Here is a 27,265-nt window from a genome sequence, read left to right on the forward strand (position 1 = left end):
GGTCTCTCTTTTTGGTGAGGGCTTAGTTCACACGCAGGGAGCGCCATCCTCCCTGCTGTGGCTGCCGGGCCCACAGCTCTCCCCTCCTTTGTCCCGATGGCCCGAGCTGGGCTCAGGGCTGCAGGTCCTCGGGCGGTAGGGCCAGTTTCTGGGGAGAAGCTTGTCTCTCTTCAACCGGGGAGACAGGCTGGGGCTTCCTTAGTTTCTTTCCACTAGACTGTGGGTGATGAGCCAGCCCGCCCCGGGTTCGAATCCTGCTCTGCTGCCTGAGCCCCTGACCGCGGAGCCTCGGCCTCCTGGAGCCGAGTGGACCCGCCCCCTGCCCCCTTCCTGCTCCCGTGGGTCAAGAGGCGTAGCCCGCTTGTGGCTCCCTGGGTTGCCATGAGATGAGATTTTCACAGATAAGAAACTAGCGGCTCAGAGAGGGCCGGGGATTTGCCCCAGGCTTCCCAGTGCGGGCGTGTTGCTGGGAGTCAACTTTGGATCCCAGAGCCTGCTCAGGGTTTCCACCATGGGAGCCCCCTACCCCCGCAAGAGGAGACCAAACTCCACTTTCTCCTGCTGCCAGCCGCCAGGCGCCTGTGTCCAGAGCCTCAGCCCGAGCCCCCAGGGCCCCCCCTCCCCTCTCTGCCCCGCCTTCGCCTCTTTCCTCCTCTCCCCCCCTGCCCCCTTCCCCAGCCTTCATGTTGTGCGTCGGGGCGTGTGTGTGCGCGTGCGTGCGCGTGAGACCGTGGAGAGCGCTGTCTCCAGTCCTTGTCCGTGTGTCCGTCCCCCCCCCCGCAGCACAGGTGCATGTCGGTGCTCCCCTTGCAGAAACACACTCGACTCCCAAAGCCGATGCCCACCTCTGGGCTGTCCAGGATGCCCAGGTCTTGGGCTCGCTTTGATGGGGGCACCGGGCCATCGGGGGGACTTGTGGGCTGGCGAGGAGTGAGGAGCTGGGCTGGACCCAAGGCCCCCCTCGCTGGCGCCCCAGCTGAGGGGGGGCGGTGGGGGGTGGCGCAGGCTCAGGCCAGGGCTCTGACTCGCTCCCTGTTTTCTGCACGCCAGATGAGAGCTCCGAGGAGGAGGAGGACGACGACGAGGATGAGCTGGACGAGGAGGAGGACGAGGCCGCCGGAGGCTTCAGGCTGGGGGCCCGGGAGCGGGCCCTGTCGCCAGGCCTGGAGGAGAGCGGGCTGGGCCTGCTGGCCCGCTTCGCCGCCAGCGCCCTCCCCAGCCCCACCGTGGGCCCGTCCCTGTCAGTGGTGCAGCTGGAGGCCAAGCAGAAGGCCCGCAAGAAGGAGGAGCGGCAGAGCCTGATGGGTGAGTGCCAGCGGATGGGCTGCAGGGAGCTGGGCACCGCTGCCCCGTCCTACAGGTGAGGCATCCGAGGCTCAGATAAGCTGGGAGCCCTGCCTCCTGGGCCAGCCGTGTCCTCAGCAGAGGGCGCTGGCTATGGCGGCTGTGGCCTGCCACTCCCTGTGAGGGGTCTCCGAAACTGTGCAGTGACCTTCACTGTTGATGCTGCCAACAGACAGCACCTGATCCCCCCACTTCAGGTGCCCGATGTCAGGCAGCTCCGGGAAGCAGAGGCCTCAGATCTGCAGCCCGCGGGGCTGTGGGAGCCCACGGGAGGCCCCTGATCCAGCCTGGGGGGTCAGGGAGGCCACTTCAGGTTGGCGACACTCTGGTTGAGCTGCGACAGATAAGTGGGAGGTGGCTAAGCATACATAGAGGAAATCAAGGGGCAGGTGGAAGGAACAGGCCATGCAGCCTTTTGGAAGAAGGGGAAGCTCTTTACACTTGGGGCAGTAGAGGGGTTTCATTCAGTGAGATGCACTGGCCCAGACAGGGAGGGACTCATGGGGCCTGGGGTTGCAGCCTGGAGGAGGTCACTAGTGGGGGTGGCCAGGTGCTGGGTCGCTGTGAGCCAGGCTTACCATCCCACTGCCTGGATGGGCAGACAGAGGCAGCCGGCACTAACACTCGGGCAGGAGGCTCAGCCTTGTCCTGGCCCCGCTTCCTCTTTCTGCATCTCCAATCATATCCTTGCCTTCTTGGGACAGACAGACGTCTTGGGACCCTCTCCTGGGCCCACTCCCATTCTCACGGGGCCAACTCTCCCAACATGGACCCAGCCCACCTTCACCTGGGGTTGGTGTTTGCGACTGAGATGGTCCTGCATGTGTTCAGGCTGTGAGCTCGCCTGGCCTCAGTAGGGGCAGGTCCTTGGCCTGGCTGCTCCGGCCTCCTTGCCTTTTTCTGAGCCTCAGTGGTATACGTGAGGCCCTCCTGGCAGGGGCTGGGGCCAGGAAAGTGGGCACTGGGTGCTACCCTGCTGCCCCCCCAGGCCTCCCCCAGCTGCCCTGGCTTCATGCACTCCACAGGCTCCAGGACCAAAGCCCATTCCCAGTGGCCTGCACCACCTCCCGAGACCCCATCTCTGGGGTGATCTCACTGTCTCCCCGGAGTCCACACCAGGCTCCAGGCCCTGCCCTGCCTCCTTCCTCTCCCTTCTCTCTCTCTTACCCCCATGTTCTGCCATTGTCCCCTGGGGGCTTCGGGCCTGGCTCCATCCAGGCCTACCCCTCTTGGGTGTTCTCTACACAGAAGCAGCTGCAGGGCTTTTCCTCAAAGCTCACACTTGACCAGGCCACTTCTCTGTGTAGGACCTCTGACTGGCTCCCATTGCCCTCTGGACAGATTGCACCTGTCTGACCCTCCACCCTCAGACTGGCTGCTCAGAAAGCATCATCCTGTCCACAGCCTCCACCCCACCCCTGTTTGCACCAGCCATCCCAGAGCCTTCAGGCCTCTGCACTTGCCCCAAACATCCGTTTCATCCAGATTGTCAAGCGTATTGGCAGAGAGTTCAGAATTTCCCCTTTTAATACTTTCAGTGTCCTAAGGGTCTGTGGTGATGTTTCCTTTTTCATTGCTGATACAGATAATTTGTTTCTCCTCTCTATTTCTTGATCAGCGTGGCTAGAAGTTACTGATTTCAGCTCTTTGTTATTTCCTTCCTTACTTCCTTTTTCTTTGGGTATAATTTTCAACCACTTCCCATTTCTTCTATTTATTTATTTATTTTTAAAATTTATTTTTGGCTGTGTTGGGTCTTCATTGCTGCGCTCGGGCTTTCTCTATTCGCGGCGAGCGGGGGCTACTCTTCGTTGCGGTGCATGGGCTTCTCATTGCGGTGGCTTCTTGTTGCGGAGCTCGGGCTCTAGGCGTGCGGGCTTCAGTAGTTGCATCATGCGGGCTCCATACTTGCGGCACACAGGCCCTAGAGCGTGCGGGCTTCAGTAGTTGCAGCATGTGGGCTCAGTAGTTGCTGCGCACAGGCTCTAGGGCGCGTGGGCTTCAGTAGTTGTGGTGCACGGACTTAGTTGCTCCGTGGCATGTGGGATCTTCCCGGCCCAGGGATCAAACCCGTGTCCCCTGCATTGGCAGGTGGATTCTTAACCACTGTGCCACCAGGGAAGTCCCTGTTTCACTTTCTTGATAGTGTTGTTTAAAACAAAAAATTTTAATTTTGATGAAATCCAATTTATCTATTTCTTCTGATGTCACTTGTACTTCTGGTGTTATATGTCAGAAAGTATTGCCTGATTCAAGGTCACAAAGATTTAGTCCTGTTTTCTCCTAAGAGTTTTATAGTTTGAGAGTTACATTTAGTCTGTGATCCATTTTGAGTTATTTTTGTGTGCGAGTGATGTAGGGGTTTTTTGCATGTGGAGATCCATTTGCCTCAGTATCATGTGTTGAAAAGTCTGTTCTTTCCTCATCAAATGCTCCTGGCGCCCCTGTCAAAAATCAGTTGAACAGTTGAAAATAAATATGAAGGATTATTTCTGGACATTCAGTTCTATTCCATTGATCTATATGTCCTTATGCAAGTACCACATTATCTTGATTACTGTGGGAATTATTGTAGGAAGCTTTGAAACTGGGAAGTATGAGTCCTCCATCTTTGTTGTTCTTTTTCAAGATTGGTGCTTCAGAGTCCCTTGCATTTCCATATGGATTTTAGGATCAGTTTATCCATTTCTGCAAAAAAGCCATCTGGGATTCTGATAAGAATTGTGTTGAATTAGTAGATAATACTAGGAAGTATTGACTTCTCAACAATATAAGATTTTCAGTCCATGAACATGGAATGTCTTTCCATTTATTTGGGTCTTTAATTTCTTTCAGCAATGTTTTGTAGTTTTCATTGTATGAGTTTTGCATTTCTCTTGTTAAATTTATTTCTAAGTATTCCTTTTGATGCTATTATAAATGGAATCCTTTTCATTTTTGGAGTATTCATTGCTAATGTATAGAAATATAATTGATTTTTGTAAATTAATCTTGTGTCTTGCAACTTTGCTAACCTCATTTATTCTAAAAGCTTTTTAGTAGATTCCTTAGGATTTTCTATATACAACAGGGGTCCCCAACCCTCAGGCGGTGGACCGATACTGGTCCGCAACCTGTTAGGAACTGGGCCGCACTGCAGGAGGTGAGTGGCGGGCGAGTGAGTGAGCGAAGCTTCATCTGCCGCTCCCCATCTCTCCCCGTGGCTCGCATTACCGGCTGAATCATCCCCACCTCCAATCCGTGGAAAAATTGTCTTCCATGAAACCAGTCCCTGGTGCCAAAAAGGTTGGGGACCGCTGATATACAAGATCATGTCATCTACAAATAGAGATAGTTTTAATGTCTTCCTTTCCAGTGTGTATTCCTTTTATTTTTCTTGCCTAATTGCTCTGGCTAGAATCTCCCACGCAATATTGAATAGAAGTGGTGAGAATAGATATCTTTGTCTTGTTTGGTTTTTTTTCCTGCTCTCTAGATATCTTAGGGAGAAAGCACTCATTCTTTTACCATTAAGTATGATGTTAGTGGTGGATTTTTTCATAGATGTCCTTTGTCAGGTTGAGGAAGTTTCCTTCTATTTCTCATTTGTTGAGTGATTTTATCATGAAAGGGTGTTAGATTTTGTCCGTTACTTTTTCTGTGTCTGTTGTTGTGTTCATGTGGTTTTTATCCTTTATCCTATTAATATGGTGTATTACATTGATTTTTTTTTTTAGAGAATGTCAAACCAACCTTGCATTCCTGGGATATATCCCACTTGGTCATGGTGTATAATCCTTTTTATATGTTTCTGGATTATGTTCACATTTGTTTATGTCCTCTTGATGGATTGACTATTTTATCATTTTAAAATGTCCTTCTTTGTCTCTAGATTTTTATCTTAAAATCTGTTTTGTCCCATAAAAGTACAGACATACCTCAGAGATAATTGTGGGTTTAGACCAACACAATAAAGCCAACATCACAATAAAGCGAGTCACACAAATGTTTTAGTTTCCCAGTACGTATCAAAGTTACGTTTACACTATACTGTAGTCTTAAGGGTGCAGTAGCATTATGTTTAAAAAAAAGGTACATGCCTTAATTTAAAAATACTTTATTGCTAAAAATTGCTAACCATCATCTGAGCCTTCAGTGAGTCTTAGTAGTGACACCAAAGGTAACTGATGACAGATATAACATAACAAATATAATAATATAATGTAATAATAATAATGAAAAAGTTTGAAATATTGTGAGAATTACCAAAATGTGACACGGAGATATGAAGTGAACAAACACTGTTGGAAAAATGGCGCCGATAGACTTGCCCGATGCAGAGTTGCCACAAATCTTGAATTTGTAAAAAGATGCAGTATCTGCAAAGCGCAATAAAGTGAGGTATGTCTGTATAGCCCCTACAGCTCTTCCTTGGTTTCTATTCATATCATATGTCTTTTTTTATCCTTTGACTTTGCATCTGTTTGTGTCTTTACTCTTTTCTTCATTATTTTTTGTCTATTTTTTTTGGTCTGTTTTTTTGTTCCTTTGTTCCTCCTTTACTGCCTGTTTTTTTTGGGAGGAGGCATTTGCACAGGACGCTGGTTGGGAGTCAAGGACGCGGGTTCTACTCCCTGCTCCGTCCTGTCCTGCAGCGAGGCCACAGTAGATCCTCCCCTCTCTCCGGGCCTCATGCTTGTCACCACCGCAGGACCCTGACACAGCCCGCTTCCTCTGTGCCAGGCACCGTTCGTGCTGCCCCATGGGTCTCATAAATATTTATTTCTGACGTGATCTTACCCTTGAGGCTCCACCCTCCCCTCTTCCACGCGAGTGTCCACTCCTGGTCACTGCTCTGTGCACTGTCCTGTACTGGCTTCCTCTGCAGGTACCTGCAGTATTCTGTGTGCATCTAGGTGTTCTGCAGGGGGCTGTCGTCAGGTGGGGTCTCATTCTGTCATACCCAAAAGCAGGACTGGCAAAGCCGGTGGTGTTTTGTGGCCTGCACCCTAATTAGCCACGAAAGCCCCCAGCTGCCTCCCCCCGCAGCTCTGTTAACAAAAGATTAATTAACAGGATCATTAAGCTTTGCAAGTGCACCCTCCTCCCGGCCCCACCCTTGAAACTGCGGCTGCATCTGTTGGGGTGATGGGGCTGGGCGTCCCGCAGGAGCCTTTGTGGCCAGGCTGCTGGCTGCTGAAGGCTCCGAAGGCCTGGGGTCCAGCCCTGGCTTCCCAGCTCATTGCTCTGGGACCCAGGGCAAGTCCTTCGCTGGGGTGGTCAGCCCAGGGCTGTCACGGACATCTCATCCCTGGGGTCTGCCTGGAGGAGGCAGGCCCTCCTCATTCTCCCCACGGGGAGAAGCACCATTAACTCCCCCGTTTAGAGTCTTTCCCTGGCCACCAGCTCTGGGCCAGGCTCTGAGCTGTACAGCGTTGGGGGCTCCAGGAGAACTCGGGGATCTATTTCTGGGGGCAGAGCAGGACGAGATAGACAAACACAGACGGGACCTCTGCAGTGTGCTGTGTGCCTGTGGTGATGGAGGGATGGCCAGAGGACTCCCCAGGGCGCAGAGTGGGTCTTCTCAGAAAGGAGGCTGCAGCTGTCCAGGTAGAGGTCAGGGGAGAGATGGTGCTCTGGGCAGAGGGCCAGCAGGAGCAAAGACCTGGGGGTTTAAAAGGACAGAGGACAGCGGATCCCGGTGAGAGGTTGTGCATTCAAGGAGCCCAGGAGCTGGGCCCTAGGCTCAGGGCTGCCCTGCAGCAGAGGGAAGTGGGCGCCCCGGCTGTGGGAAGGGGCGGCTTCGGGGGTGAGGGGAGGGGCTGGGCCCCAGGGCTGTGTGGGTTCTGGGGAAGCCTGTCCTCTAGAAAGGGGAGTGTGTGCCAGGGACCTCCCAGCTCTGAGAAGTGGCACCAGGAAGCCGAGTGGAGGCCCCTCTGGGCTCGGGGATTGTGTGCGGACTTTCCCACCTTCCTCCCTTAGAGCTGCTGCCCCTACAGGTGTGGGCCCTCCCCGGCTCACAGGCCCTGGCTTCTGGGACTCCTGTGGAGGCACAGGAGGAGCGGGGGAGCTCACACGTGCCCAGGCAGGAATCTTCACGTTCCCAGACGATGCTCTTGGGGTGAGGGGTCTGGAGCAGAGTCTGGGTAGCCAGGGCGGGTTTGGGACGGGAGGGGCCAGCAGGGTCTGCCGCTCACAAGCATGCGGCCGGAAGCCCTCCTCCTCTGGGCCTCAGGTTCCTTCCCCGAGACGGGTTGAAGCCTCCCACGGTGACGCGGTCCCCTGCAGGAGGGCTGGGCTGTGGCCTTCCTCCTGGTGGCCAGGGCGGCTGGGTGGGTGGGTGGGAAGTGGGGGCCCGGGAGTCCCTGTCCACAGCCCCTCCCTCACCCACGTGCAGGCACGGAGTTCGAGTACACCGACTCGGAGAGCGAGGTCAAGGTGCGGAAGCGGTCGCCTGCCGGGCTGCTGCGGCCCAAGAAGGGGCTGGGGGAGCCAGGTCCTGCCCTGGCTGTGCCTGGCACCCGGGGCCCCGGCAGCCCCGACAAGGCCAAGCTGGCGGCCGAGAAGGGGCGCAAGGCCCGCAAGCCGCGGGGCCCCAAGGAGCCTGGCCTGGAGGCGGGGCCCGAGGCCAGCGATGACGACCTGTGGACGCGGCGGCGCAGCGAGCGCATCTTCTTGCACGACGCCTCGGCCGTGCCCGCGCCCAGCAGCATTGCGCCCGCTGCCACCAAGCCCGGCCGCTGCGGCAAGGCCGGCCCGCCCAGCCCGCGCAAGGACGCCGGCCGCGCGAAGGACAGGAAGGACCCCAGGAAGGTAGGGCCCGGCGGGGGGCGGGGGCCCTTGGACCTCCTGTCTCGGAGCAGAGTTCTCAGACCTGGGCGAGGCGCAGAGACCCCAAAGGGCAGTGGTGACCCTGAAACGCAGTCACCCACCTACCGAAGACCTCTGTGCTGGGCACTCCTCCGGGTGCCCCTTGATGAGCGTCTTTGATAAGGACACCTGGCAGCCGGGCTAGCAAGTGCCGTCCTGTGAACTGATGAGCTCAGATGATATTTCAAGGTCTCTGCCGTAACTATCATGCGCTACATGACAGTGGTTGCTTTTGGTGACAGAGTCTTAGCTCTCACACCCAAAGGAAAACCTCATTTCTTGAGAGGTTAGGGAAAATAGAGATGGGATTTCTTTTTCCCCATCCAAGGTTCAGAGGTCCCTGAATTCTCTCCACAGACACCGCAGGTTGAGAACACCTGCTTTTCAAGAACTCAGTGATGATTAGACCTGTTACCCTTCTTTTTGTTTTTAGACCTGTTACTCTTCTCGCAGTGGCTGCTGGGAAGCTCACGGCCAGTAGTTCGCTCTTTAGGTGGTCGCATTCAGACCTAATGGCCAGCTCGCGACAGTGGTCTCTGACTCAGGCCTCTCTACTCCACATCCCTGATGGAAGGCAAACCCTCAAATAACAGTGTCATTCTAGACAAAGCCACAAAAAGGGACCAGACTCCGCATCAATTTCCTGATAATGGGTGGTAGTGAGGAAGGGGCTGCATTTCAGTGTCATCCACAGAGATCTCTTGTTCTTGTTTTCTCACGGCTGAAGCCATCTCAGGTTTTTCTGATCCCTGGAGAGAAGGCGCTCCAATAATACATAACGATGATGATTTTACGGGGTGACCCATGGTAGGGGCCAGGCGTGTTCTAACCACTTTGCCACGTATACTTAATGTGTTGGTAAAGGGAAACGCGTTGCCTCTGCTCACAACACATCTGACACTAACTCCCTGGGGTTGGTGCAGACCCCACAGTGAAGGGCTCAGTCCCACAGGACTGCCCCCACCCCATCCCCACTCCAGATGCCAGTCGCAAGTCCCAGGTTGTCACCTGTGCTTTTTGACCAACCAGCTATAAATCAAGGATTTTCATGACCCCTCTCCTCTGGTCGATAATTCACCAGAATGACAGAACTTGGGAAAACACTTTACTTACTGTTACGGTTTATTGTAAAGGATGCAACTCAGGAACAGCCAGATGGAGGAGATGCACAGAGCAAGGTGGGTGGGAAGGGGTGCAGAGCTCCCATGACCTCTCCGGGCACACCGCCCTCCTCGGCGTGTTCACCAACCCTTGAGCTCTCTGAACCCCGTCGTTGAGGGGTTTTTATGGAGGCTTTATCACAGAGGCATGATCGATTAGTAACTCAACCTCCAGCCCCTCTCCCCTCCCCGGAGGATGCAGGTGGGGCTGAAAGTTTCAAGCTTTTAGTTGTGGCTGGTTTTTCTGGTGACCAGGCCCCATCCTGAAGCCATATAGGGGCTCACCTTATTAGAACAAAACATCCTGAAGCCATATAGGGAGTCACCTTATTAGAACAAAAGGCGCTCGCTCCTATGACCCAGGAAATTCCAAGGGATTTAGGAGCTCTGTGTCAGGAACAGGGGCAGGGACCAAATATATATTTCTTTTGACGTCACAGATGACTACTTACAAAGCCATATGAGGTAGGTTACTTACTCGTATTAACTGCACCTTACAGGTGGTCCTGGAACCTGCCCAGTTAGCCCAGCAGCTAATGATCATCAGAGCTGAGCTTTCAACTCTGGGGGTCTAGCGCCAGAGCCTGGGCCTTAACCACAGGGCCACCAGCCTCTTTGGGCCTTTCCCAAGATGGCATCTTCTGTTGGGGAGAGGGACCAGGGGCTCGCTCACCTGATCCCAGCCTTCTGATGACACAGTCAGAGACTGGAACAGAACAGATTAATTGTCAACCAAAGGAGAAGTCAGACACCAAGGAAATCACTCCAGGAACAACCAGTGTTCATAGTTTTGTGAGATACACTTTTGTATCCTGCTTTTTACACTTGGCGTTAGATCTTGTGCATTCCCATATGGCATGAGCTTTTATTTTACTTTTTTTTAAATCACTGTCTCTAAATGGCTGAATAACATTCCACCATCTTGCTATCCTGTGGTTTTCAACATCTCCCGCCATCAACCATGCTAGCCATTGGTGATTTGGTTGATGATGGTATTTTGCCATCGTAATTACCACAGCAATGAACATCTCTGTTCTGTGTACAGAACTTGTCAGTTTTGGAATTTTTTTATTAAAAAAAAAAAAATCTTCCCAGAAATGGGCTTTCTGGTCAATGGGAAAGAAAAAGTTATCAGTTTTATCTGATTGTAACAGTAATTTGCATGATAAAGAAAAGGAAGAAAATTAAATTCCATACAGAGATAACTTTTTTTTTTTTTTGCTGTCAATTTCCCCTGCCCCACTATGTGTACAGCTGCAAAGATGTGCCCCATAAGACAAGCTGTCTATTTAATAACAGAAGTCAGGGGAAGAGGAGACATAACCACATGACAAACAGTCCTTCAACTCCCAAGATGCCTTCTGATTTCAGAAATGTGCACAGGATTAAAACATGCACCAGAAACAAGAAAATATAATGTGTGTGTGTGTATATAAAAAATACATGTTTCTCCCCCCAAATAGAGATTAAAATGAATACCTTTTATCGCTCTAACATTTCCCACTTTTTTCCTTTTAATGCTGTTGGGTTTGGATTTCACTCGTCTGATGTGGAAGCTGTGACTTCTGCTGTTGTCTTGGTAACATTCGCCCAGTCTTCCTTTTTTCTGTGTCTTAATTTTCCATCTCCCCTGGCCCCATGACTTGGTCGTTGGTCGTTAGGCACGTCGCTTTTAAAAAGGCATAAAGTGACCCCTGCCCCCACCACCCGTCACCTTTGTAGCCTGAACCTGCTTCTTATACAAAGTATCATCACTTCCATTTCCTGTGCTGTCACCTCTTCCTCAGAACAGGACCCTCAGCTGGTGTGATAAAAGCTTGTAACTGTATCTATGGACGCACCAGGTTGCTGGATATCTAGGTTGTTTCCACTCTTTTGCTCTGATAAGTGGAGCCATGCACAGTTCCCATACGCTGGCCCAGTTTCCGCTCCCACAGCGTGGAGAGCGTCCCTGAACCACCCTGGGGGCTTTGACCTGGTGTGGATGTGGCATCCCACACTTCTGGGGCAAGAGGAAAGTAACACAGGCCTCCGGAAGCAGTCGGGCAGTGGGTGTACGGTTCTAAATGCTCCTTCCAGGAATATACCTGTAGAACTAATCGGTAGTGTCGTTTTTCGTGGCACCATCCAGCAGAGGAAAAAACAGAGGTGGGTGGTCGGATGAATCTCGGGTCCCCCCATCAAGGCACCTTGGGCAGCTGTTCAGAATAAAAAGTGAGGCCACCACCTCTGTGTCTACCAGACGTACTAGGGGGGAAAAGTTGCAAAGCAGAATTTTTGGTAAATTCCCATCTGTGTTTAAAAAAAAAAGTACTGTGTATGCACAGATGTGTCTGCATAGCCCGCATGTTTACACGGTTATGTGTGCTTGCGGAAAGTTCTGGAAGGACACACCATGCTGTTATTAGTCCCTCTAGTTACCTCTGTGGTTGGTGGGATCGTTGGAGAGGAACTCATGTATATACACTTCGGTGTTGTCTTTTTTTTTTTTTTTTTACAACAAGTAATATATAGTAGTAATAAAACAAGATTGAAACCAGAAATACTTGCCAGGAGAGGGAGGGTGCTTTGTCCTCTCTCTGGACGGTGAGCGGCGGGGCCTGGGCCCTCTCTGCCCTCTGACGGCCACTCTGTCGCTTCATCCCCAGAAGAAGAAGGGGAAGGAGGCCGGATCAGGAGCCTCGCTGCCCCCTCCCCGTGTTCCCGCCCTGCCCCCCGAGGCCCGGGCCCCTCACACCAGCTCTCCGGCCGCCGCCAAGAGGAACAAGGCCAAAGCCAAAGGGAAGGAGGTGAAGAAGGAGGTGAGGTTTCCCATGGGGCCCCAGGCTTGGGTGAATTGCTTTGCTTGGTTGACAGACGGAGGCGTCCCTGGGTGTGCCCCACCCCCATGCCCCCAGATCCCTCGTGTGGCTGGAGGCGCTGCCTCAGCCCATTTCGTCCTCCCTCTGGCCTGGGGGGTGAGCCCAGCTGGGACCCCAGTCCCCCCACATGGCAGACTCCACCGCGGCCTGACTGTGACCCCGGCTTTCCAGGGAGGGTCCTAGCCGGGCAGGATTGGGATGCCATGTCCTAAGCCGTTGGTCTTTCTTGCTCTGTCCCCAGAACCGGGGGAAGGGGGGAGCCGTGAGCAAGCTGATGGAGAGCATGGCTGCCGAGGAGGACTTTGAGCCCAACCAGGACTCGAGCTTCTCTGAGGATGAGCACCTGCCACGAGGCGGGGCTGTGGAGAGGCCACTAACTCCCGGTGAGTGCCCACGATGCTGTGTTGGCTTGGGCCTGGAATATGGGGGTGCAGGAGGTTCTCCTGGGGCAGTTACTAGGGCCTGAGCTAGCATGGGGAGGGGCAGGGAATGGGCAGCTGGGAGGGAGATGGGGTGGGTTTGAGTGCGTTAGGAGGGAGAGTACGTGGGCTGTGTGAGCAGATGAGGGGAAGAGAAGGGGTGTGGATGGGTATTGGCAGGTGGGGGGGGAGAAGCTGTCATCGAGACGGGTCTCAGAGGGGAGCAACTGGGCTTTGCTGGCTGGAGTCTGGGATGCTCGGAGGACATCCCAGGGAGGTGACATCCAGTAGGCACTTGGACCTGGGGGTCTGGAGCTTGAGGTTGAGGACATGAATTAGGTGGGGGTGGGGATGGATTGAGAGGAGGAGCAGGGCCAGCCCTGAGGAGCTTTGTCACCTGCTTGGGAGTGTATCTGTCAGCTATTGCTGTGTAACAACCAAGCGCTCAGACTCAATGGAGGGTGGCAATAAGTTGTCAGCAGGACAGCAGAGTGACCTTAGCTGGGCTTGCTCCCATGATAACGGGATGGCTAGGCGTCCACTGATGCAGAGACAGCTCTGCCCCACCTGGACCGCTGGGCTGGTCAGGGTGTGTTCTTCTCATGGCCGTGCTGCCAGAGGCTCGAGAGGGAGAGTGGGAACCAGTGAGGCCTCCCGAGACCTCGCTAGGTTCAGATTCAAGCACTCCTACCCTCGTCCATTGGCCAAAACAGGTCACGTGGCCACGCCCAAGGTCAAGCGGTGGGAAGTCCACTCCACCCATGGTGAAGCCATGGCAGGGGTGTGGGTGCAGGCGGGGACCAAGAAGTGGGCCCGTCATTCCGTCCACCCCAGCGAGCCATCTGGGTTTCTCTGTGTGAGGTAATGGCAGGGAGGGCCCAGGTTCAAGGTCCTATAGAGAAGAAGAGCAGGCCCAGGAGGCTGAAGCAGCGTGGTCGGGCCCGGAGGGGGAGAACTGAGGAGAGTCTGGGGTGGGGGTCCCAGGAGGGGACGTGGCCCGGGGCGGTGATGGGGAGTGGCAGCCTCGGGTGGAGGCCTGGTCGGGGGCGGGGAGCGCTGACAGCCCAGCTGTGAGGGATTGTGTCCACCAGAAGAGACAGCATTCCAGGTGGAGGAGGAGCCGATGGAAGAGTCCCAGGGCTGTGGCTCAGGGGGCAGGGATGGGGTCTGATGACGCATCGCCTCATGCTGGGGCTCGGAGAGGGGTGGGCTTCACATGAGGGTGGGGCAGCACCTGCGGGGTGTCACCCCGGTTCCTACCTGCCTGGGATCTTTGCAGACGCGCTGGGAGGGGAGGGGCTGTGCACACCTGGCACGCATGCACGGCCCCGCACGAGGCCCATCTGCAGGCACACAGCTGCGCACACAGATGCACGTGTGCCCGCAGGCACCCTGGGCCTTCCGCTCTGAGAGGGGTGACAGGGCGACAGGTGGGCCTGGGGGGCAGGGCACAGGGGACGGAGGGTCTCAAGGCTGACCCCCCCTGCCCCCAACCCCGCTCCAACCCCGCCTCACCCGAGCCCACTCCCGCAGCCCCTCGCTCCTGCATCATCGACAAGGACGAGCTGAAGGATGGCCTGCGCGTGCTTATCCCCATGGACGACAAGCTGCTGTACGCGGGGCACGTGCAGACGGTGCACTCGCCGGACATGTGAGTGGGGGGCGCCAGGCGGGGCAGCTCCGCTCAGAGCCTGAGAGCCTCGCCCAGTCCTGCCTCCAGAGCCTTGCTGGGCCTCTGTGGGCGCGTTGCTTCGCCCCTCTGAGCTGTGGCTTCCCCGCGTAGGACCAGGGGGGCGTGGGCGGGCCCCCAGGTGGGGCTCAGCGGGAAGGAGCAGGAGAGGGCACGCTGGGCTCTCCTGGATCTGTGACCCCTGGTTGTGCAGACGAGGAAACGGGGGCCCGGAGGGGACAGACCTGCCCCGAGTTTATGCCGCAGGTCAGCAGACCCTCAGGCTCCGACATCACGTCCCCGTGGTGCGGGAGGTAGAGCTGGCGCGGGTGGGGCTGGGAGTCTGGGGCGTGGCACTTCCCCTGGGGACCTCACACCTCGCCCGCCCTGGCCTCGCAGATACCGTGTGGTGGTGGAGGGCGAACGCGGGAACCGGCCCCACATCTACTGTCTGGAACAGCTGCTGCAGGAGGCGGTGAGGGCGGGCAGCGGGGCTGGGGAGGGCGGGCGCGGGGCTGCTCCTGCTCACCGCCCGCGCTTAGCCCTTCGCCTTCCCAGATCATCGATGTGAGGCCAGCCTCCACTCGCTTCTTGCCGCAAGGGACCAGGATCGCAGCCTACTGGAGCCAGCAGTACCGCTGCCTCTACCCGGGCACCGTGGTCCGAGGTGAGACCCTCCCCCGAGACCCTCCCCGGCACCCCTGTTTCCCGCCGTGTCGGCATGGATCCATTTGGTTCCTGAAACCCAAGTCAGACGGGCTTAAGCACAGAGTTTTATCGGCTCGTCTGAGTGAAGACTTACAGGGCTTTGGGCGTGGTTGGACCCAGTCACTGTTCCACAGCGTCATCGGGACTCAGGCTCCCAGTGTCCGTCAGCCATGCTCTCGGCTGTGCTGTCTTCACACCCCGCTCCTGGGGACTCTCTCTCACTTTCTGAACAAATCCTGTCATCAGAGAATCTCCCCCTTTTCCCATCTGGGTCCTAGGATGGAGTCCCACTGAACTGGCTTGGGTCACATGGATTTCACGTGGGTCACGGGTCTTGGGCTCGTCCTTGCTAACGAGTGAGGCAGCTTCCTGATTTTTGCCTGTGGACTGAGAAGGGAAGGCCGCTTCGCCAGGAAAGTTGACGTTGTTAGCAGAATAAGAGATTGGAAGCTGGGCAGACAAAATAACAGGTAGCCCAGAAGACGTGGGTGTGGATGCCAGACAGACAAAGCCGGCAGGTAGTCAACAGTGCACACTTAGCTACTGCAGAACCAACACATCTGGGAGCCGGGGATCTGGGTGTGTGTTACAGCCCAAAGCCAAAACCAGAGGCCAAAGATAGTCCACCTCTTGGCCGCCTAACGTCATCCATACATGCCCAGGAGATGGGAACGGGGATGCTGGGCAGGAAGTTCTCTTACAAGGGGAAAAGTTCATCTCCGTTTAGCTCTCCTGGGGCTCTCTGGCCCCCTGAGCCTTGTGGGCTGATGGCTTTCTAGGCCTGCCTCACGGGTGTCACTCTTGGGATTTCCCCTTGCCATCATTCTGAGAATTCCATTTCTCTCTCTCCTGTGCTGCATCCCATGTCTTTCTCTTCCTTGTCTCTTTCCCTCCTTGTGGCAGAGGACCTTTCCGTAGCTTTCTGAGAAAAAGGGTTCATGGGAGGTAAATTCCTCAAGTACACGTGTGCCCAAGGTCTCCTTATCCTATCCTGTTCTTTAGAGATAGTTGAGCTGGGTATAAATTCTACATTGGAAATAATCTTCCTTCACCTTTTTGAAGTCACTGGTACATCCACATTCTGATGTCAGAGGCGTTCAACACCACGGTTATTCCCAAATCTTCATAGGAGACCCACTTTTCTCTCTCTGGAAACTCAGAATCTTCTCATTATTCCTAGATCAGGAATTTCATGTGGCCTCTCTCTCTCTCTCTCTGTGTGGGTGTGTGTTGCTGGGTATTTGGGGGAAGGGGGCTTTGATTCGGAAGCAGATTTCCTTTGTTCCTAGAAATTTTTCTCATATTACTTCTTGGAGAGTTTCCTTCCCTCATTTACCCTCTTTTTCCTGGAACTCACACTCATCTGGTGGCCCTCAAGACTAGGATCTTTTTTCCCATTTTTGTCCATTTTTTTAATCTTTTTGTTGTTCTTTCTGGAAGATTTCCTCACCTCTGCCTTCTGGCCCTTCTATTCTATTGAATTTTTGATATTTCTGCTGTCGTTTATAGTATTCCTAAGAGTTCTTTCTTATTGTCTAAATATTCTTTTTTTTTTTTTAATTAAATAACCTCTTTTTGTTTTCATGGATTCCTTTTTTTTCCGGGGACATATTGTTTCCATTTTAGGTTTCTTCAGCTCCCTTTCCTTCTGCCTTTCCCTTCCTCTCCCTGTGGGCTCTGTGTCTGTACCTGTCTGTTCTGTGCTGTCCTTTGTTGGAGGCTGTTCTTTCGTCACTGGTGATCCTCAGCAAGCAGATTGGAAGCTGTGTGTGGGCAGGGCCTCCTGATGGTTGGGGGAGGGATGTTTTGTTTAGGGACACCGAGTACCAGCACCTGTGGCTCTTCACCCGTCAGATAGCCCACGGCTCCAGCCTCGGGGCTCTGGGCTCAGTGTCCAGCGCTTGGGAATGGGGCTGGGGTGACCCCAGCCCCATCCTTCATTGATCTGGGGAGGGTCTCGGGATGAGTGGACACGGCCGCGTGCTCGGCCGGACTGGGAGCCTGTGCTCCCGGGACCGCCTGGCTCTGAAGCCCACGTCCTGCCCGCTGCGTACCCGCCCTCGTGCATCCTGCTCCGGGGCTGCTTCCCGGCTGGTTTCTGGCCCCCTTCGGCCTCCTGACCCCGCCCCTCCTCCCACAGGCTTGCTGGGCCTCGAGGACGACGGGGACCTGATCACCGTGGAGTTCGATGACGGAGACACCGGCAGGATCCCCCTCTCGCACATCCGCCTCCTGCCCCCCGACTACAAGATCCAGTGTGAGTGGTGGTCCTGCCGCCCAGCGGGGGCCCACCCCCTCCAGGCTGCCTCTGGGCTCTGTCTGCTCTTTGGACCATTTGCACCCACAGGGGGTGGAAATGGCAGAAAGTGTGGGTGGGGGCTCCCAGAATGGTCTCAGGAGGGGGGATCCCAGGCCTCCCCAGATCTGCATCCCGAGACTCGTGAGACCAGCTCCAGGCCGGGCAGTCCAGGCCAGGGAGGGATCGGTGACTGTCATGGACAGTTCCACGCTCTGTGTCCGTGATAGCCTTCAGTTCTTGTCGAGTCCTGTGTGTCTGGAAATACCGTCCCCTTTGGCCAATACGAACCTCGGGTTTAAGAGGTGAAACGACTTATCCAGTGTCCCTCAACTGGTCAGAGGCAGAGCCGGGACTCGGACCCAGGACTGCCTGACTTCCAGGGGTCCAGTGCTTTCGTGAACCCTCCAAATGGATCATTAAAGCCACAGGGTCAGCTCCACCCTGGTCATTTATTCACGGAGCCCCCATCGCGTGCATGTGCAGACACCCCAGCTGCGTCCCTGCAGATGGGCCTCCCACCCGACCGCGCAGCCTAGGTGGGCAGGCTGAGTGGGGTCGGCCACGCAGTGTCATCTGGTTCCTCCCCTCGCCTCCTCCCCATGACAGATGGCACTCCTGTGGCCGGGAGAGCAGAGACCCGGGCCTGAGCCACTGTCTGTCCTGCCCCACAGGTGCTGAGCCATCCCCCGCCCTCCTGGTGCCGAGCGCCAAGCGCCGCAGCCGGAAGACCAGCAAAGACACCGGGGAGAGCAAAGACGGGGCCGCGCCAGGGTCCGAGGAGCCCGGCGCCAAGGCCCGGGGGCGCGGGCGGAAACCCAGCACCAAAGCCAAGAGCGGTACGTTGGCCGTGCCCGAGCCGCCGAGACCTGGGGCTGCTGTTCACACAGGGTCTCTGCACAGACACGACTCCCCACCTGCGCGGGGACTTGGCGCTTCAGGGCTATTTGGACCCTGTGACAGATTAGGAAACTGAGGCTCAGGGAGGCGCGCTGACCTGTCCGAGGCAGAGCTGAGATCCAGCCAGCTGTGTTCCCTCCAGAGTCCAGAGCCAAGTGCTTTGGGCTAAGAGCCCAGGCTCCCGAGGGCCACTCTGGGGCCACCACATGTGGACAACTAAGGCGTGAGAGCTGCTCGTCCCGAGGCCACGAGAGGCTGCCACCCCAGCCCCGCTCAGGACCCGGCAGAGCTGGGACGGGGACGGGCTCGCTGGCTCGCGAAGTCCTGGCCTCACTGGGCTTTTTCCTTCTCTCTTCTAGACAGAGCTGCCGTCCTGGAGGAGGGGGGCTCGACGGATGAGGTCCCCAGTACCCCGTTGGCCCTGGAGCCCATCAGCGCCCCAGGTTCCAAGAAGAGCCCCCCAGAATCCGTGGACAAGCGGGCCAAGGCCCCCAAGGGTCGCCCAGCTCCCCGACAGCCCAGCCCAGCGCCGTCCGCCTTCACCAGCTGCCCGGCACCCGAGCCCTTTGGGGAGCTGCCGGCCCCCGCCGCGGCCCTGGCCCCCACCGCCCTCGTCGCCATGCCCATCACCATGCCCGCCACCCGCCCCAAGCCCAAGAAAGCCCGGGCTGCCGAGGAGTCGGCCACCAAGGGCGCCCGGAGGCCCGGGGAAGAGGCCGAGCTGCTCGTCAAGCTGGACCGTGAGGGCGTGACGTCGCCCAAAAGCAAGAAGGCCAAAGAGGCCCTGCTTCTGCGGGAGGACCCTGGGGCGGGGGGCTGGCAGGAGCCCAAGGGCCTGCTGGGCCTGGGCAGCTACCCCCCGGGGGCCGGCGGCAGCGAGCCCAAGGCGGCCCGGCCCAAGGCCGGCGATGGCGACCTGGCCCAGGAGCCTGGGGCCGCGCTCACGTTCGAGGACTCGGGGAGCCCCAAGAGCCCGGACAAGGGCCAGGCCGAGCAGGACGGGGCCGAGGAGTCGGAGAGCGGCGGCGGCAGCAGCGGCAGCGGCAGCAGCGACAGCGGCAGCAGCGGCAGCAGTTCTGAGACGGAGGGAGAGGAGGACGGCCAGGGCGGCGGCGGCCGGAACTGCAGCGCCTCCAGCTCGAGGGCCTCCTCGTCGTCCTCGTCCTCGTCCTCGTCCTCCTCGTCCTCGTCGTCGTCCTCGTCCTCCTCTTCTTCCTCGTCCTCGTCCTCGTCGTCCTCCTCCTCCTCGTCGTCCTCGTCCTCGTCGTCCTCGTCTTCGTCCTCCTCGTCGTCGTCCTCCTCCTCCTCCTCCTCCTCCTCCTCCTCCTCCACCACGGACGATTCTTCCTGCAGCTCAGACGACGAGGCCGCCCCTGCCCCGGCAGCCGGGCCCTCCGCCCCGCCGGCCCTCGCCAGCAAGGCGCCCAAGCAGGCGGGCAAGGCCCGCTCCTCGGCCCACTCTCCAGGCAAGAAGGCGCCGGCGCCCGCGCCCCAGGCCCCCCCGCCGCAGCCCCCGCAGCCTGTGCAGCCCAAGGCCCAGGCCGGGGCCAAGAGCCGGCCCAAGAAGAGGGAGGGCGTCCACCTCCCCACCACCAAGGAGCTGGCCAAGCGGCAGCGCCTGCCGTCTGTGGAGAACCGGCCCAAGATCGCCGCCTTCCTGCCCGCCCGGCAGCTCTGGAAGTGGTTCGGCAAGCCCACCCAGGTAGCTGGGGGCGGGGTCGTCCCCACGTGTCTTTCTCTGGCCTCCCAGCAGCCCCACGGCGGAGAGTCGGGGTGACGGGTGTGGAGTCCGTCTGACTCCACCGGGGTCCTGCCCCTCACACAGCAGCACTGCCCTCTGGTCCCCGGGACCCAGACCCACCCTCTGCGGGACCCAGGTACCGTGCAGGCCTTTAGTTGCCATGCCGCAGGGTCTCTCAGAACCGCGTGGCCACGCAGCCTGCTTTTCTTTGTCTTTGCTTCATTTTTCGCTGAAAACGAATGGCTCAAGGCTTCTGGCTGGCTAATTAGCAGTCGCAGCAAAAGGTACTTCTTTTCCTGTCTTGGCCGGGCTGGGTCACTGCCTGCCCCTGAGCTAATCAGTGCGGCCCGCAAGGCAGAACGTTCTGGTTGACTGGGTCTGAGTCATGTGGCCACCCCTGTAGTAGGTGGGTATTTGTTCTCCAGAAGGAGCCCTCCCGGCAACCCCGTGCCTTGGGCACACGCAGACGCACGTGTACACACACACACACACAAATGCATGCACGTACACGTGCACGCAGCTGCATATACACGCACACACGAGAAGCTTCTGTGTGCAGAAGGGGAGCAGCCTGGAGGCCACGAGTCCATCCCGTGCCCCTGGGCAGGAAGAGCCAGGCTCCTTGTCCACGGGTGCAGCCCGCCGGGTTTCCCCACGGCATCTGCGGCCCTGGCCCAGGGTCCTCCGAGGCCACGCCAGAGCCGGGCCCGGAGGAGGCGCCCGGCTGGGTCTGGACCTTTTTAATGCCGGTGTCGCCAGGCAGGTTTTAGGGGTTGGGGGCTGACAGCGATGAGCTTGCGGGGCCTCTGGCAGTGTACCGCTTAAGAAGCTTCTGGCATGTTTGCATTGTGTCAGCACCCTGGCTGCGTCGGCAAGGCCGGAGAAGTTGGAGGACGTTCTGAATCAAGACTAGCTTGGGGGTTTCTGTCTTAGCAGCAGCCTTTTCAGGCTCCCCACTGTGCCACCCAGGGGCAGCTGGATCCCCGGGGGTGGGCGGGTGGACAGCGCCACCTGCCCCAGGCTGCACCCGCAACGGCTCCTTAGAGTAGGGTGGGGAACTCCTGCCTTGGTCAGGCAAGGGCTGCAGAGCGGGAAGTCGGGGAGGGTCCTCCCCCGACCCCCGCAGCTCCTGCTCTCCTTCTGGTTTCCCTGCCTTTGCGGCACCACCTTGAATCTGGGGCAGATGATCTGCTGCTCCGACCCTGCAAGGCGTGAGTTGTCGGACTTTACGCGCGTCCCCCACCCCCCGATTGCTGGCTCCAGGCTGAAAGAGCCTCTCTTAGCAAGGCCACCACTTGAGACAGCAAACTTGAGTGTGTAGATTCTTGTAGAATCTTTCCTGACGAGCCACACTCAGACGTTCCAGACCAGCCCCTCTGGAGCTCTGATCCCGGCAGGCACTTTATCTAGGGCCATATCAAGGAGTGATGGCTTCTGAGCCGAGGACAGGTATGTCCTCACTGTCCTGCCTCCACGGTGATTGGCCAGTTCCTTATCTTAGCATCTTCCATTTGCACGTTCCAGTGTCAGTGTTACTGGGGGCACTTGCTGCTGCAGAGGTCAGAGCACAGGGCCAAACTCACTTAATAGAAAAGTCTAGGGTGTCCGGCTTCAGGTACAGCTGGATCCAGGGGCCTGAGGGCTGTCTTCAGACCCACTCTCGGGCCCGTGCTCCAGGCTTGAGTTTCTCCTTCCTTCCTCTGTACTGGTCTTCTCCGGCAGCCCCTTTCCTGTTGGCAACAGGCAGCCCCAGCAGCTTTCAGCTGACCTTCTACCAGCTCAGAAGTGACAGTAGGAAGGAGGTGTCTTTTTTTTTTTAATTTTATTTATTTATTTATTTTTGGCTGTGTTGGGTCTTCGTTTCTGTGCGAGGGCTTTCTCTAGTTGTGGCAAGCAGGGGCCACTCTTCATCGCGGTGCGCGGGCCTCTCACTATCGCGGCCTCTCTTATTGCAGAGCACAGGCTCCAGACGCGCAGGCTCAGCAATTGTGGCTCACGGGCCTAGTCGCTCCGCGGCATGTGGGATCTTCCCAGACCAGGGCTCGAACCCGTGTTCCCTGCATTGGTAGGCAGACTCTCAACCACTGCACCACCAGGGAAGCCCAGAGGTGTCTTTTTTAGGGTTCAAGCTAAAGTTGGTGGCGCGTCTTTGGCTTAGGTCCCGAGTGCACCCTTGAGCCAATCACAATGGCCAGGAGAAGGATGGGATGTTTAGATTGGCCAGACCAACTCCTGTGCTGGCCACAGGGGCGGCATCAGCCCCACTGGAGACTCCGTGGACCAAGGGGGATCTGTGAGGAGAGTAGCCGTGGATGCCTAAAAACATACCTGCTGTCAAAAGATGCGTTGGTTTAGAGATCTTAGCCATCCCTGTCACCTTGAATCAGTTAGTACCATGCCTTGAGCTGAAAATAATTTGAGCAGTTTACAGAACACGTAAGAAACCTGGACATTAAAAAGTCTGTCACAGAATTCCCTGGCAGTCCAGTGGTTAGGACTCCATGCTTCCACTGCAGGGGGCACGGGTTCGATCCCTGGTCGGGGAACTAAGATCCCACTTGATGTGATGCGGCCAAAAAAAAAGTCTCACCAGGGATCCAGTGAATTAATAGTAGAAAAGGGACAGCTGGATAAGGTAGGAAAGTAGTATGTGGGTTTTTCTTGTTGAGTCAAAAAAAGAAAGACAAAAAACGCTTTGGCGCCGCCTAGTGGCCAGTCCGAGAAGGGAAACGAGTTTTACAAGTTAGTCGAGGAGAAGGCGCGCTGGCTCCACTGGAGGGCAGAGCAGAGCTTTGCGTAGGCCTGGCTTCTCCGTGTTCGCCTGGGGACAGTGACAGGTCCCAGAGCTGCCTGGCGGTGGGTTTTGGATTCTGATGGCTGGTCTCTTCCCTCCTTGGAGCCTGCCCATCTGTGTGTCCCAGTGCCAGCCCAGGCGGGGGCACTGAGGCGGCTTCAGGAAATGTTTGTTGAGTGAATTGAAAAAAGAAATCCAGCCACACTGTGGGTCTGGCAGACGTGGGCCCAGCGCTGGATCCCGCCGGGCTGGGCTCTGATCTCAGTTAGTGGCTTTCCTGGGGAAATGGGGGGGGGGGGCAATCGGCCGTGCCTGGGGGTTGACGCTGCCCACGCCCCACTCCCTCACCTCTGCTCGGCCGCTTGCGGGGCTGACTGGTACTGAGACCCCGCGCTGCTCGGGGTGGTGTAGACTGAGGCTGGGCCGTGAGCAAGCGGCTCTGTGATGCCGCGGGGTGTTGAGTGAACCTGCTTCGTTGTAGCCCCGACGTGCGGGGCAGCGTGGGGGGGGGAGCGATGTGCTCTGTCCGGAGACGCAGCCGTGTCCCCTCCCGGGACCTCCCGGTCCCTGTCTGGAAATTGGGGGCCAGCAGGGGCCGCTGTGCCTCGAGGGCTGGTGTCAGGACCCAGTGGGAGGAGCGGGGATCCTGCTGGGCGCCAGCAGTGGCTGTGGCGTCTGCCGCACGAACGCTCACGTGTGGGGCGTCCCTGGGGCCCCGCCGGCACCGTTGGCCGACACGGCTCAGCAACGGGGAGTTGGAAGTCGCTCCCAGCTGCAGGATCTTTAGTTCACGTGGAGTCCCTCTTGAAAACGCAGTCGGCCAAGGGGATGAGCGAGGGCTCCCCGATCAGAGCAAGCAGGGGGCTTCTCCCCTGGCGCCGCTGCTGCGGAACCCCGGGGGCGGGGCGGGGGCGGGGGTGGGGCGCGTGCCCTGACCCGACTCGCCCGCCCACAGCGCCGCGGCATGAAGGGCAAGGCCCGCAAGCTCTTCTACAAGGCCATCGTGCGCGGCAAGGAGATGATCCGCATCGGGGACTGCGCCGTCTTCCTGTCAGCCGGCCGCCCCAACCTGCCCTACATCGGCCGCATCCAGAGCATGTGGGAGTCGTGGGGCAGCAACATGGTGGTCCGCGTCAAGTGGTTCTACCACCCCGAGGAGACCAGCCCGGGCAAGCGCCTCCACGAGGGCCAGGTGGGCCGGGGCCTCGGCGTCGGGCCGTGCTGGGGGGGCGATAGCCGGGGCAGTCCCTACCCTGGGGTCGGGGTCGGGGGTCAGGCGAGGCGGGGCCCGGGCTCACCGCGGCCCCTGGTCTGCGCTCACAGCACTGGGACCAGAAGTCCGGCCGCAGCCTCCCCGCAGCCCTGCGAGCCTCCAGCCAGAGGAAGGACTTCATGGAGGTAGGAGAGCGCGCGGCGCTGGTGGGGCCTCCGATAACCCTCCCCACGCGGCCTCCCCGCCCCGTCTCTCTGACCCTGAGCTGCTGTTTCCTGGTCTCTCTCTCCCAGCCTCTGCCTCTGCGTCTGTCACCCTTGGTCTCTTACTCCGCAGGTCTCTGTGTCTCGGTCTGTGTCTGTTCCTGTGCTTCTTGATCTCCTGGTCTCTGGGTCTCTCCCTTGGTCTCTGTCCATCCTCGTCCTCAGCCCCACTGTGTCTCTCGAGTTCTCTCTGGGGCTGTCCCTCTGGTCCTTCGGGCCGGGGAGGGGTCTTCCCCCTGACGCCCGCCCGTGTGCCCGCAGCGCGCCCTGTACCAGTCCTCCCACGTGGACGAGAACGACGTGCAGACGGTGTCGCACAGGTGCCTGGTGGTGGGCCTGGAGCAGTACGAGCAGATGCTCAAGACCAAGAAGTACCAGGACAGCGAGGGCCTGTACTACCTGGCGGGCACCTACGAGCCCACCACGGGCATGATCTTCTCTACCGACGGCGTGCCTGTGCTCTGCTGAGCGCCCGGCCCGGCGGGGCCCTCGCCATCACTGCCACGGCTCGGCGGCCTCGTACGTGGGTTGTGTGCATGCAAGTGTGCCCACGGACAGCCTGGCGCGTAAGTGTGTACATGTGTGTGCCCGTATGCATGCACGTGTGTGCGCACATGTGCACACGTCCAGACCCCCCTGCCTGACCCCTCGGTGCCCCCACGAGAGGGCTCCTCGTGATCAGGGTAGGGCTCTGCCGGCCCCTCAGGGGTCCCAGCCCCCAGCACCTTGTAAGCGCTCGGCCAGGTCCCGGTGCCCTCAGGCCGGTGCCAACTGGGGATTCGGTGGGAGGGGGTTTCCGAGCAACCCACCTGATGCTCGCTTGGGGGTTCCCGCTGCTGGTGGGTCCTCCCAGTGCCTGGCCCCCTCGGCACGGAGCCCGCCCCGAGCCTCCCACCGTGGGATGGGGGCGCGCCCACGCCCCCCAGCCTCAGCGACCAGGCCGGGCCTGTTCTGGGGTGCCTGCCCGGGGCCCGGCCTCCACCCTCTCAGGACGGCCTGGACTTGGGGAACAGAGCCAGGTGCGTGGGGGGGGGGGGGTGGCCCAGGAGCACCGGCCAGGCGCCAGGGGGAGGGGGCTGTGTGCCCCGAGGCCCCGGGGAGGGCCCACCCCGCTGGTCCAGACCCTCACACTACAGACAACCCCATGGTGCTGAAATCCTCGTCCCGGCCACACCCGGAGGGAGGCGGCAGTTCTTAACCTGTACAGTTTTATTGTACCAAGAGACTCTCCCCTGTATCATACGCCTTCAAATGGAGTCAACTTTTTAATTATATATATAAAGATAAATATATATAAATATATATAAATATAAACTTTTTAAAACTGTGAAAAAAATAGCTATGAAATTATAAAAAAAAAAAAAGCGAACACATTCTGACGTGCAGAATATTATTTTTTATTTCCTGTTAGATGAGCGTGTGTAGCACCCAGCTTCACGGGCCCCCTGTCCCAACCTCACCCCACGCGCCCCCCCGGCCCAAGTGTACTGTACTCGCCCCCAGGATGGAGAAGGACTTAGGGAGAGCAGAGGCTGAGGGAGGGGAGAGGGAGCCGGCCGAGCTCGCAGCCCTGCTCAGCCCACGAAAGCACTTACCAGCCCCCGCGCCTTCCGGGGGACCGGAGGCCTCGTCCAGACAATCTTAAGGGAAGGAAAAGCCAGACTTCGGTTTTGTGTTTTGGGGGAATTATTGTTTTCCTTTTTTTTTTTTTTTTAAGTTTCTTTTGGAATTTTGTTTGTTGGCGAATTCTGTGTGATCTTTTTCATAAAAAAAGAAAAGAAAAAAAGCTATAATTGGAAAAGTACCGTTGTCTGGAGTGGTTCATTTCAGGGGCTGGGGTGGGCTTGGTGTCGGGATGCAGATCCTGGAGGGAGGAGCCACGTGTGGCTGTTTAAATACGAGCCAATTTGAATGAAAAGAAATGAAAAGTTTCTTGGCTGCACTGACGCTGTCTTTGGTGGTCAACAGTCAGACAAGGTTAGTGGGCTACTGTATTCGGCTGGCCTGTGTCCATCAGTGCAGAAAGTTCTCTCAGCCAGCCTGGAGCTGGAGATCGGCCAAGGTGGCAGAGTAGAAAGACCCTGAGCTCACCTCCTCTCACGAGCTCACCAAAATCACAGCTCTACAGAGCAGTCGTCAATGAAAGAGACCGAACGAACCAAAAAGATCTTCTACAACTAAAGACATGAAGAAGGAACCACAACGAGACAGTTAAGAGGGGTGGACTTGCCGTATAGTCGGGCCCACGTCCCCAGGTGGGTGACCCACAAACTGGAGAAAAACTAACATGGCAGAGGTTCTCCCACAGGAGGGAGAGTTCTGAGCCCCACATCAGGCCCCCCTGCTCAGGGGTCCTACCCTGGAAAATGCGCCCCCAGAGCATTTGGCTTTGAAGGCCGGTGGGGCTTAATTTCAGGAGTTCCACAGGACTGGGGGAAAGAAAGGCTTCCCTCTTAAAGGGCACACACAAAGTCTCCCACGCTCCGGGACCCGGGGCAAAAGCTGTAATTTCCTGGGATCTCGGGCCAGACCTACCTGCTGGTCTTCGAAAGTCTCCTGGAGAGGCGGGAAGCAGCTACGGCTCGCCCTGGGGACACAGACGCTGGCAGCAGCCATTCCTGGGCCTCCTGCACGTGTATGCTCGTGCTGGCAGGTGCAGTTGTGGGATCCTCCCTCTAGCTCCTCGGCGCCAAGACCGGGCCCCACCCAGCAGCCTGTAGGCACCGGTGCTGGGACCCCTCGGGCCGAACAACTGGCTTGGGACACAGCCCCACCCAGCAGCAGACAGGCTGCCTGGAGACCGCCTGAGGCCACAGCCGCACAGAGACACAACCCTGCCCACCAGACGGCCCAGGACTCAGCTCCATCCCCCAGTGAGCAGGCACCAGCCTCAGGCCCTGCCACCCCCACCAGGGGGCACACGCCAGATGCAAGAGAACCACAATCCCTCAGCCTGCCCACGGCACGCCAGACCTTGCCCCGGGACGAGCTGGGCCCGGGCCCTGGCCGCTAGCAGGCCAGCACACGCTTCAGGACACCCCGCACCCA

General features: G+C 57.7%; 1 protein-coding gene across 7 annotated transcripts in view; it reads left to right on the forward strand.

The window, feature by feature from the left end:
- Positions 1-24,776, forward strand: part of TNRC18 (trinucleotide repeat containing 18) — a 104,177-nt gene extending 79,401 nt beyond the window's left edge. For all 7 annotated transcript variants that reach the window (XM_061208385.1, XM_061208384.1, XM_061208383.1 and 4 more), the window contains 13 exons: positions 1,051-1,305; positions 7,721-8,136; positions 12,002-12,154; positions 12,456-12,597; positions 14,167-14,284; positions 14,702-14,777; positions 14,861-14,969; positions 17,151-17,267; positions 17,981-18,145; positions 18,566-19,908; positions 23,697-23,933; positions 24,065-24,139; positions 24,479-24,776. In XM_061208385.1, coding sequence (XP_061064368.1) covers positions 1,051-1,305; positions 7,721-8,136; positions 12,002-12,154; positions 12,456-12,597; positions 14,167-14,284; positions 14,702-14,777; positions 14,861-14,969; positions 17,151-17,267; positions 17,981-18,145; positions 18,566-19,908; positions 23,697-23,933; positions 24,065-24,139; positions 24,479-24,685 — 3,413 coding nt within the window. In that variant the 3' untranslated portion in view covers positions 24,686-24,776. The remainder of the gene's footprint in view (positions 1-1,050; positions 1,306-7,720; positions 8,137-12,001; positions 12,155-12,455; positions 12,598-14,166; positions 14,285-14,701; positions 14,778-14,860; positions 14,970-17,150; positions 17,268-17,980; positions 18,146-18,565; positions 19,909-23,696; positions 23,934-24,064; positions 24,140-24,478) is intronic.
- The last annotated feature ends 2,489 nt before the right edge of the window (positions 24,777-27,265 follow it).

The sequence above is a fragment of the Eubalaena glacialis genome, chromosome 13 (genome assembly GCF_028564815.1).
Source record: "Eubalaena glacialis isolate mEubGla1 chromosome 13, mEubGla1.1.hap2.+ XY, whole genome shotgun sequence".
Lineage (NCBI taxonomy): Eukaryota > Metazoa > Chordata > Mammalia > Artiodactyla > Balaenidae > Eubalaena > Eubalaena glacialis.